This window comes from Galeopterus variegatus, unplaced genomic scaffold (genome assembly GCF_000696425.1).
Source record: "Galeopterus variegatus unplaced genomic scaffold, G_variegatus-3.0.2 Scaffold747, whole genome shotgun sequence".
NCBI classification, from domain to species: domain Eukaryota; kingdom Metazoa; phylum Chordata; class Mammalia; order Dermoptera; family Cynocephalidae; genus Galeopterus; species Galeopterus variegatus.
In genome coordinates this window covers 372,965-385,292 of record NW_007726858.1, presented here as the reverse complement: position 1 = coordinate 385,292, position 12,328 = coordinate 372,965, and the positions used below count along the sequence as shown (strand labels likewise).

General features: G+C 37.8%; 1 protein-coding gene across 2 annotated transcripts in view; it reads right to left on the bottom strand.

The window, feature by feature from the left end:
* The window catches only part of MRRF (mitochondrial ribosome recycling factor), a 62,716-nt gene that overhangs the window by 40,225 nt on the left and 10,163 nt on the right, over positions 1-12,328 (bottom strand). For both annotated transcript variants that reach the window (XM_008572034.1, XM_008572035.1), the window contains exons 3-4: positions 8,566-8,721; positions 4,286-4,404 (exon numbers count right to left, since the gene is read on the bottom strand). In XM_008572034.1, the coding sequence (XP_008570256.1) occupies positions 4,286-4,404; positions 8,566-8,721 (275 nt within the window). The remainder of the gene's footprint in view (positions 1-4,285; positions 4,405-8,565; positions 8,722-12,328) is intronic.

Genomic DNA, 12,328 nt, shown 5'->3' with positions numbered 1-12,328 from the left:
TAATCCGCTGCTACAACATCCCACCATCACCTCCTCCCTTTCACAGTCTGCCCAAGTGTTTCCACACAACCTTCCCCTGTAGACACAAGAGCATCCACTGCTGACACCAAGTGGGCAGGAACTACATCTCAATACTTACACCTTCCTAGTACAAGGCACGTGCCAGGTACGTGTTATGTGCTCAGTTAAAGCTTGCTGAATGAATAATTTAATGATCTGGTTCAGATCTATTAGAAAAATTCATCTCCTTTACTTAATGTATACAACCACTCAGAACCTTATTTTATACTTTAACTTTTCTGTCTTTTCATATGAAGAAAACGTGAATCAATCAAGGTTTCATTTTACAGAGAAACCTACTGAAAGAGGTAGTACTTCTAACATATTCTAGATATGTGTATTTTTGATTGACATGGTAGGACACAGAACCTCAGGGAATTAGAATCATTTTCCCAAAATGACATCCGAATTACTCATGGTTCAGAAAAAAAAGGCATACATTCCTGTAGAATTTCCATCTCTTATCTTGGCCTCTATCCCCTCACTGAAGGGATGCTTACCAGTATCCCAGGGCAAATGGCAACACTGACCAACTGGTTGTGGCTGATTGGAGTACTGTTTTGAGAAAGATCATAGATCCCGTCTGGAGTCAGGCAGGGAAGCATGCTGTGATCAATTAGCGATGTCTGTCATTGCTATTCTTAAGCTAATCTACGCTAAAGGACAAAAGATGATAAAACTTTTGTAAACAGGTGAACAAATTCTTGAGAATTTGGGTTCAAGTCAACTGTTAGTGCCATATCAATTACTGCCCTTCCATTTTCTTTATATCTCAATGAGTCTCTAGAACGTAAGGTCTATGAAAACAGACATCTAGTCTATCTCAGTCATCAAGGAATTCCCAGCACCTCAAATAGAACCTAATCACTTACAGGGACTTAAAATACATGTGTTGAATTAATGAATGAATGGTCAAAGGAGCACAGGCTTTTGTGTCAAACAGAACTATGTTCAAATCTTGGGTCTATCATAGCAGTGTGAACTTAGGGGAGATATTTTACTTGTCTGAGCCTCATCTATAAAATGGAACCAACCTAAATGTCCATCGATGGATGACTGGATAAAGAAACTGTGGTATATATACACCATGGAATACTACTTTGCCATAAAAAAAAAATGAAATACTCCTATTTGCAACAACATGGATGAGGCTGGAGAAACGTATGATGAGTGAAATAAGCAAAGCACAGAGGGATAAACACCACATGTGCTCACTCACATGTGGGAGCTAAGAGAGAAAGAAGAAAGGAAAGAAAGACCACAGTAATGCATTTTGGACTTGCAGAGGGAGAGAACATTCTGTGGGCTACAAAGTGGAGTGAGGGGAAAGGGGAGAGGTGGATGGAGGCTGGGGATTATTAGGTGGGGGACACGGAATACAAATGCAATTTATGGTAATGGGTATACAGCCAGTATGAATCTGGCCCCCACATCACGGGCACGAGGGGTGACAATCAGCTTTCTATGTCATGAATATTCATAACCAATAAAAAAAAGGAATAAATAATGCCTAATTTTACAAACTACCTGTGTTGATCACATGAAACAAAACAAGAGAAAGTGACTGGCAACACAGTAGACAGTCAATATGCATTAGCTCTCTTCCCTCCATGACAGCAATAATGGAGCCTACAGAATTTTTTTTTATTTGCCTTGTTTTGTTCAAATCATGCTGTGGTTTTTATTCACTTCTTTTCTTTCCCATCATTAACTCTAGCTGCAGGCAAGTTTATGAAAGGCAGCAACCGTGTGTATCATTTATCAAGCAGGACACATGTTAAACAAATGCAACACAGTTTTCTGTTTTCAATGCATTTGAAAAGATTATGCATGTAAATCTGCATTGTGTCACTACAGCATGACAAAGAAATGCTTGGGTTTGGAAAGAAAGCCAACAGCATGTGAAACAGAAAGGAATTATATAAACACAGAGAGATTAGCTCAGCATTTTGAAGCTATGAACCTGGGTACTCTACAGACAGCTTCTAAGCTAGAGGAAGGAAATATTTAGTTAGAGTTATTTGTTTAATATATACACCAGATGAGATAAAAGAATTGAAAAGACAATGTAACTCATACTTCCCCACTCTGTCCCTACAAATGAACCTCTCTACTAACATGCTTATAAAGGTTCTTTCAAAACCCACGGAATTTCAACTTGGAGAAATGGCGAAGATGCTTTGGTTGAAAAATGAAGATATACTCCAACGTCCTAAGAAAAAATTAAGCTGTTAATATCTCCTCTTGCCTCATAAGATGCTCTGGTGGCCAATCAGGTGCCTCTCCCATGAATGCCATTTGCTATTTAATAACAGAAGTGGCTGGCTCTGAAAAGCAATCTGCCTGATGAGGTCTTCAAGCTGTGTAATTAGGAGGCTATTCCCTAAATTGGCCTGCAGTACCTATGGGATTATATGAACAAGGCAGAGAGGCCTCAGTGGTTCAGAGGGGGCCAGAAAGGGAAACAGTTGTCAGTTCCCTTTTTGTCTATTTCTCTGCTCCTCAGCAACACCAGAAATGAGTACCTCCCTTCCATCACCCTAAGGGCATGTATTCATCCATTCAAGGAAAATTTACTGAATACTACCATGTGCCAGGCACTGTGTTTGGTGCTGGACACAATAAACAAGTTAGATATGATTTTCTATATTCCAAGCTTACAATCTAGTGAAAGTGAGATGGAAAATAAACATGTAAATAAATGTATAATTATTAATAGTGATAAGTGCAAGGAAGAAAAAGAATTGTGCTGTATAAGAGAGCTTAGTGTGGAGAAATAATTTACATTGGGTAGCTTATGGAAGGCTTCCCTGAGAAAATGACATTTAAGCTGTGATCCAAAATATAAGTAGCAACTAGCCAGGCAAGAGTGTTCCAAGCAACAACGAGGATGCAAATGGCTTGGTATGTTTGAGGAATTGAAAGGCCAGTGTGGCTAGAGCAGTGTGCAAGGATGACAGTGGCATAAGACTGCAGAGACTGAAGAGAGAAGCAGAGGACAGATCATGCAAAGCCTCCTAGGCCACAATAAAGATTCTGGACTTTTTCTTAAAGATTACTTGAAGCCAATGATAAATTTAAAGCATGGTAATGACATAATCCAATATGTATTTTTAAAAGCTCACTCTGGCTGCAATATGGAGAACAGAGTGGGTAAGTGGTAGCAGCATCCTCACGGATGTTCCTGGCACATTAGCTACGGAGCCCTTGGATATGAAACAGCATATTCATAGCAAAGGCTTTCCCTTTTTCCTATCTCTCACCTTGTTTGTTGAATCCAGCAAGTTCACCTTTGGTTTATGTGTTTGGAATAGTACTACTGAAACAGACAATCAGAACAGGATGATTCCTTCACCTCACGTAAACAGATGAGGAAATGGAGGCCCAGAGAGTAAAGCAACTTGCTCACGGTCAAACAGCCAATTGTCAGTACAAAAGGGACCAGATTCCAGGTCCTCTAGGACTCACAAACTAGGCCCATTCCTAGTGGACCAATAAGGAAAAGCCCAATTATCTCCCTCAACTAAACTTAAAATCAAAAAGCCGCAAGGTTGCGATGATCTAATGCAACCCACCTTCCAGTCTTGGAAGCACTGTGCTCCGTGCAATATTCCGCAATGGTCAGTCTAGTTTGAAAGGAAAATTCCTGGAAGGTCTGCTCCAAATACTAATGCATAGGTCACAAATTGGTGGCTCTCAAGCCATATCTGGGCCATTAATGTTTTATTTGTCTCACAGTCTTAAAAAAAAAACTGAATTAGTTATCAACATTTAATGAACAAAGATCTTACATAAAAATTTGGGTAATCAGCTTCTTCTGGAAATACAAATCATAATACCCAGTAACACTGGTTACCAGGCCTACATTTCTGCTGGCAATGATCAGTAGGCACTGGGCAGAGGTGCCCCCCAAGCCAGGGCACAGGCTCTCCAGTTTACCAGCACTACCCTCATATTGGTCAAGTGCCAATCACTGCATTTTCATTATTGTTTTTCTTAGATGGGGCCTGTTTCAGTATTCAAATTACTTGCCTGGCATTTCAGTTTAACAGAAAAGGAATTTAGAAACAGGAAGAGAGCTTTTCTTTATCATTAAGTTCTCTTTATTATGTCTTCTTTCTTGTTTCATCCCAAGCTGAAGGGAACACTTCCTCCTGACCTGACCTCGCTTCCTTCATTCCAAAAGAGACCACGGACAGGGACTCTTTTAGCAAGGTCACCTTACCTCTGGAAAGCTGGCCATATTCACCAAAATCAGCTGTGGCGACTTCAGGGAGATCTGGCTAATCTGGTTTAAAGTAAGCTTCCCATCAGCAGTTACCACAGTAATATGATCAAGTGATCCTAGAAGAAAAATTATAGGGTTTTAGAATTCTGAAGGACCTTAGTAGCCCCACATCTACGTTCCTACCTAATTCAGATTCAACAAACATTTAGGGGTCCCTTACCAATGTGACAAGACTGTTCAAGGGGCTTTCATAGGAACAGCAGTGTCATGTGATAGACAGCTTGAAACACTGACAGAACTACACTGGAATTCCTCACCAGTAATTAGTATGGCCAACCACCTGGTGCGCCTGGACCTGAGAGGCTTCCTGTGACACAGGACTCAGAGTGGATCACCACCCCCCACCCCCAACAACTTCACCATTTAGCTAGGAAACCTCAGGTGAGCGACTTGTCTTCTCTGTGCTTTGGTTTCCAACTTAGTCAAAAAATAACTACCTTATAGGATTAAAGTGAGGACTGTGACTAAAGGATTGCAGCTGAAAAGAAACAACCAAGTATATAATACACACCAAAAACTAGGCATAAAAAAGGTATCTCTTATTATTCCTTTTAGTTCTTACAACCACCTTCTAAGACTGTATCACTATCTTTACCTCACACGTGAGAAAATGAGTCCTGGGAAGGATAAATCAACCAAGATCATAGAGCTAACAAAAGGAAAAACAATCAAGAGCCAAGACCCAAACTCAGGTGTGCTTAATTCTGATATCAATCAAGGTCTTTTCATTATATGAGTGGAACTCAAATCTGGCTGGGCATCAGAATCACCAGGGAGTTTTTAAATTTAGATTCCTGTGCCCCACCCCAGAGATCCTGATTCAGTAGAGGCTTAGAAGCCTATGATTTTGGGGGGAGGCTGTAATATTTTTAAAGTTCACCACATGATTCTGACACACAGTCAGGTTTGGAAACATTCCCTTAAACCACCCTTGATTTTGGTGCTTAGATCCCCTTCAGAAAGGAGCACATTAAAAAAAAAAAAAAAGAAAGAAAGAAACTATTAGCACTTCACTGTTACCCTGTTATCTGATCTTTATCCATACATGAATTCTGGAGAACCATGGGCAAAATTTTCAGAAACCCAAGAAGGCAAGCAATAAAGCCACAGTTACATATGGAAAGGGGATATTATTCGAACTCCCTGACTTCCTATGCAATGAGAACTAGAAGAAAAGCCTTACCACTCACAGTAGGAATCACTCATGGATAGCTCATTCTGAGACACAAAAAGAAAGAGGGAGAAAGCAATCTTTTGAACAAATTGGAGTTGTCCTGGAAATATGTTATTAGAATAAAGTGGTACCCAAAGATCTGATTTGAAGCACCCAGCCAGATCCAATGTCATTATAAGATGCAAGGCTGCTGACACTACTGGCTTCAACCTGTAAAATCCAGGAGGTATAATGGTAAAAGTCTCCATGGTTCTCAAGACCAATGACCTGAGTTCAAATACCAAATTGCCACTTCCTGATTGTGTGACCCTGGGCAGATCTCCTCAACCTTGTGGGCCTGTTTCTTGATCTCTAAGTGGGGAATAAAAATTATATTTATCTCATAGGGTTTTTATGAGGGTTAAATAAAAGAGTATATGAAAAGCACTTATAGCTGTGTCCCACTAAATGTTGACCATCATTACTTGACATTCTCCTATGTTTTAAGCAAACTGATACTAATTTTAAGTATCACCTTTCTCCCTTTCACTTTCTCTAATACACTCTGTTCTCTCTTGCCTCAGGACTCTTGCATATAATTTTTCTTCTACCAAGAACACCCTTCTCAGCTCAGGTAACTCTTGCCCATTCTTTAAAACTCAGCTATAGTAGCATCTAATTTCAGAAAATCTTGTCTCATTTCCTAGGCTGGATTACAAACCCCCCTTATGGACCCCAAGCATCCTATGCACACTTCTATAATGATGATAACCTATATTAGCAAGACATCCTGCTAAATGCTTTCTATAATTTATTTGCTTTCATTATCACAGTAACCCTATGAGATAGTTATTATTACTTCCACCATTTTACAGATGGAAAAACTGAGGCACAGAGAGTAAGGTGCCCAAAGCCACAACAGTTCTTAATAATGGAGCCTGAATTCAAACCCAGGTCTGACCAACTCCAAAGCCATGGTCTTCACCACTCTGCTTTGCTGTATGGTTTTATACATGTTGGTTTACTTGTCTGTCCCTTCACATTAGGTTCTAGGCTCCTGGAAGACGGGGACATGTCTTTACTCTCTGTATCCACAGCACGTATTAAAGCAATCAGCATAGAAAAAGTGCTCAGAAATGCTTCAATGAATAAATAAATGTACGGATGGAGAGATGAAAGGGAAAGAGGACGAGAATGAACAAACAAATTAACCTGTATCTTAGGCAACTGTTAAAAGGTGTCAGTCAACTATCTTGGAGCTAGAAATTGCTGTTACACAGATGAAGGTGTAAGGGGGAAGCGCCTGCTGGTTCAGATAGTAATGAAAGATATGGAAGAATCTGGCAAAAAAGACTGGCTAAGTTTAGCTTGTTTCGCCCAGTCTCCTCACAGCCTCAGGTTCTACATAGAACCTTATACAAAAATGACCCTGAAGAGAAAGAAGCAAAAAGGAAATACCCATGGGAGGCCTTTTGAAAATGGATCTTAATTCAGCTTTCCTGATTTGCCATAAGATCCTTTGCTACAGAAGTCCCAACACAGGCTTTTCAGTACACACTTGTGCTAGTTCTCATTCCCTTAAATCCATATCGACATAATGCATCAAATCCTTTTCCCTCAATCTGTCCCCAGTGAGAATCTCCCTCAGCCTCATTCCTGCCCCTTATTTTCTCAGAGGTTAACATTTAACAAATTACACTCCCAACCTCTTTTCAGGCCCATCATCTTTTTAAGTTCAACAAGAGTGGAGCTTGCTGGCTAATTTTAAGTATCACATTTCTCCCTGAGCTCCTCTCAAAATGTTCTCTCGTTTCGGCTGCAGAATGTTAACAGGCCAGAAAGCACAGGGGAGACAAAGCACTTTATCAGTTTCATACCTAAAATAATAAGCAAGTTTAAAATAAACAGTTGGGAGAGATTGAATGGCACACTCTACTGTCAGCAAAGGCAGAAAAGCCCCAGTCCAAAGGTTGACAAATGATGGCAATGGTCTTCTAGTTTCACACTGGGTCTCATGTCTGAACTTAACATGTTTCAGATAGTGTTTATAAATGGAGCTGTGTATTTATCACTTGGTGTTTTAAAGAGCAAGTTCATGAAATATATTCTAGTTTCCTTATAAACTACCCCAATCAAGTTCTGAGTGGAAGCAGCCCAAGCTCCCATAGATACTTTCTGAGGAGGTCCCAGGCTTGACTCTAGGATGATGACAATTTGCAAAAGGCCAATTTAACAGCAATTAGATTTTTCCTGCCTGCTTGCACCATCAGCTGACAACTCACTTCTCCATCACATCTGCAAACAGTTCTCCTAGACTGTACTGACATTTCCCACTTAAAAATGCCACTTTCAGGAAGTTATTAACCCAAACGGAATCTTCGTGGTCAAGCTCAGGGGTACAGAAATGCCTCAGATGGGCAGGGTTTACAGCCATTTGGTTCCCAGTAAGGGATAAGAACTGCCAGATAGGACAAACTGGAAAAGTTAAAAATGCCACTTTCAGGAAGTTATTAACCCAAACGGAATCTTCGTGGTCAAGCTCAGGGATACAGAAATGCCTCAGATGGGCAGGGTTTACAGCCATTTGGTTCCCAGTAAGGGATAAGAACTGCCAGATAGGACAAACTGGAAAAGATCAGGCCAAAGATGTCAGTCACTCTGAGACTAAATACCTAGATGTGTTTATAATGCAGTCATAATAAAACTCCCATTTTTTGAGAGTATAATTCCATGAAAGCAAAGACCATGCCTACTTTTATTTACTACTGTGCTTTAGCATAATCCCTAGTTCACATTAGACAAATACTTGCTGACTGGATAAATAAATGTAGTGTTAACTGTGTGCCAGGCACTGTGCTAGAATCATTACATACGTTACCTCATTTATTTTAATACCTACCCCAAGGCTGTAGGAATCAGACAAGTAAACCGAGAACCAGAAAAGTAAAGTAACTGCCCATAGTCACCACGTAGTAAGTGACAATGCTGGGACTAAAACTCAGCTCTGCCAAAGCCATGCTCTTCTCACTATACCCCTCCCCAAAATATTGGTTCAGTCACTAACCTGGTGAAGTCCTTATATTGAGAGTCTTATTGAAATTATCCTTGAGTGCTTCCATCACAGACTTCATTTCCTCATCCACCTCTTCCAAGTTGATTATATCTTCCACCAAGGCAGTGTTAATATTCACTCTGGTTTGGGACTGTCCTTTCGCTTTGGCTAGAAAGTCAATATTTAGTGAATAAAAGAACAGCAGCATAAACACAGACAATAAACAATTGGTGAAGAAGTGCTTATTGTGTGCAGGGCAAAATGTCGAGTACTGGAAAATTATCATTGCCCTAAAAACAGAGCCAGTATTTGCTGAATGTCAACTAGTACCCAGCATTGTGCTAAACACTTTCTCAGATATTAGTCATGGCACAAGTTTTATAATCAGACATTCCAGGTTAAAATCTTGACTATGATGAATACTAGCTTTATGACCTTGGGCAAGTTACTCTGTCCTTCTGAGTATCAGGTTCCCTACCAGTAAAAGAGGAATAATAATACCTATACTGCAAGGTTGCTACAGGGATACAAATTAAGTCATTCCAACACCTAAAAGAGCCCCATCCATAGGGCAGGGAATCCATAAATAAATTAACTTCTTATTTTTAAGAAAAATAAACAGAAGAGAAAGATAAAGTGATGTGTCTAATATCACAGGTCAGGAAATGGTGAAGTCAAGATTTGGTCCTAAACACACGAACTTTCCATTAGACCATCTCCACAAAATCTAATTGAAGAAAAGGAAAATATATTAGTTCATTTAAAATGAACACTAAGACAAGAATATGCACAGTATCTGACAGCTAGTAATGACAAAAGAAACAAAAGTAGTTTAGAGATATTATATACTATCAGTGGTAGTGACAAGGGCTTGTCTCTTAGAATATCAACATTAGGAACTGAAAAAAATCTGATTTTATGTCTAAACCATCACAGTGATTTTTCATATACATTCTATCAAGTGTACATACACAGATTACTGCCACGAGTGATACAAATCTTCCTGCATTTTTTTTTAATGAGGAGGTGGGAGAACAAAAAGAATAAAAATATTTAAGTATTATCTTACACTATTTATTCATTAAACATTCAACAAATATTTATTGAGACTCATTCAACAAATTTTATTGAACATCTACAGAAGCTCAATACTGTGTAGCACACTATAATTTGAAATGCAATTTCAGGTACATTCCTCTATCTGATTTTCAAGATAGCTCTCTAAAGTGGGAAGAATAGAGATTACTATTGTCGCCACTGTGCAGATGAGAAGTCTGAGGCACAAGCCACTTAAATGGTTAGCCCAAAGTAAATAACCAATAAGCAGTACGGTGATTTTTTAAAAACATTTATTTGCTCATGTCATTGTCGTGCTTGAAACCCCTCTGCTCTTAACAAGTTAATGGCTTAGAATCCTTCAGAACTGATGAGGATCTTCAGATTCAGAAATGTAAGTTCCAAACAGGATAATAAAAGTAAATCCACACCCAGACATCTTGTGAACACAGAAAACCAAGGATAAGGAGATCTTGAAAAAAGCCAAAGAGATAAGACAAATTATCCATAAAGAACCAAAATTTAGAATACTTTCCAAGAGCAACAGCAGAAGCCAGAAACAATGGAAACAATAATTCCAACTTTAGACTTTTTAAACAGAGTATGCATGTTAAAATTTAAAGATATGCCCATCAACATCAGATTGGATAAACAGTGGTACATATGAAAAAAACTACACAGCCATGAGAAAGACCGATCTACTACTACAAAGGAGAATTTAAATAAATCTCACAAACACGATGTTGGGTGAAGAGGCCAGACACAAGAACACTTGTGTCTATATAATACAAAATCTGGATATAAGAATTTATACTGAATGGTACAAAACCAGACAAAACTAATCCATGTCATCGGAAGGCAGAATAACAGTTACCACTAGAAGGGAGCATAAAGGGGATTTTTGATATGGTAGGAATGTTCTGTTTTTTGATCTGGGTGATGGTTACCAAGTGATTTCAGTTTGTGAAAATTATCAAACCATATTCTTATGATAGCTGCACATTTCTATAGTGTTTATTTCTATAAAAAGTTTTAAAAAAAAACAGTAAGAATAACATTAATAACCACCAAAACAATAAGAAATAAAATCTGTATCTTCCAAATCAGCAGAGATGAAAAAAGGGGAATAAAGAAACTTGATTAATATAGTAGAAAGAATAAAAAAAGAAAGAAAAAGTATAAAATAAAATGAAAACACAAATACTTAGCAAATACAATAAATATAATGAGCCAAAATGGTAGGTTAAAAGTTAAAAATCCCCAGTAAGATTTTTAAAAAATCTAGTCATGTACAATATACAAGAGATTTTACAAATACATAAGTACACAGAAAATTTAATGTATGGGAAGGGAAAATTATAACTCTGGCAAATATTAATCAAAAGAAGGCTGTTATAGTTATAACAATATCAAAAAGATTTTAAGACAAAATGCATTATTAGAAATAATGAGGGCCATTTCAAAATAATAGAAACAATTTATCAGAAATATATAATTCTTATATATATATATATATATTTAATAGCCTCAAAATTATCAACATTAACTGGAGAAACTGATAAATCTACAATCATACTAGGAGATTTTAATACATCTTTCTTGGTAACTGATAAATTGAGCAAATAAAAAAGTCAATAAGTAGAAAATCTGATCAACATAATTAGTCACCTTGATCTAATGAACATATATAGAAATATGCACCCAACAATAAATACACATTATTCTCAAGCACACTTGAAACTTATAGGAAATAACCATGTTCTATCACACAAGGCAAACCTTAACAAATATCAGAAAATCTATATCATATAGAACATATTTTCTGACCAGAGTGGAATTAAGTTAACTCCAAAACAACTCATGTTTAAAAAATTTTAAACACTTCTAAATGAGAAAAACTTATGGACTAAAGAGCAATGCATAATAGAAATTTAAGAATATTTAGAAATGACCATAATAAAAATATTGTATTAAAAACTTGTAAGAAGCACTTAAAGTTGTTTTTTAGATAGAAATTTATAGCTTTAAATGCATATAAGAAAAGAACAAAGCATTATTCACAATAGCCAAGATACAGAAACAACCAAAGTGACCATCAGTGGATGAATGAATAAAGAAACTGTGTATATATACACAATGGAATATTACTCAGCCTTAATAAAGGAGATCCTGACATTTGCCATAGAATGGATGAATCTCAAGGACAATATGCTAAGTACAATACACCAGACACAGAAAAATACTGCATGATCTCATTTATATACATAATCTAAAGAAAAAAAAGAAAAGAACATACACAGATAGAGAATTAAACAGTGATTACCAGGAAAGTGGTTTGGGGGTAAATGGAGAGATACAGTCAAAGAATACAAAGTACCAGATATGGAGGATGAACAAGTCAGAGATTTAACACACAACATGAGAACTATAGTTAATATTGCATTCGATTTTGGATTTTTGCTAAAAAGAGATTTTAGGTGTTCTTCACACATATACACACACACACACATACAAAATGGTTAACTATGTGAGTTGATGATAAATATGTTAATTTGCTCAACTATAAGTAACCATTTCACTATCTCTCTCTATATATATATCAAAATATATTGGGCCGGCCCGGTGGCGCACTGCTACAGTGCGCCGCTTGGGAAGCGCGGCGGCACTCCCGCCGAGGGTTCGGATCCCACATACAGACCGGTTCCCGCTCACTGGCTGA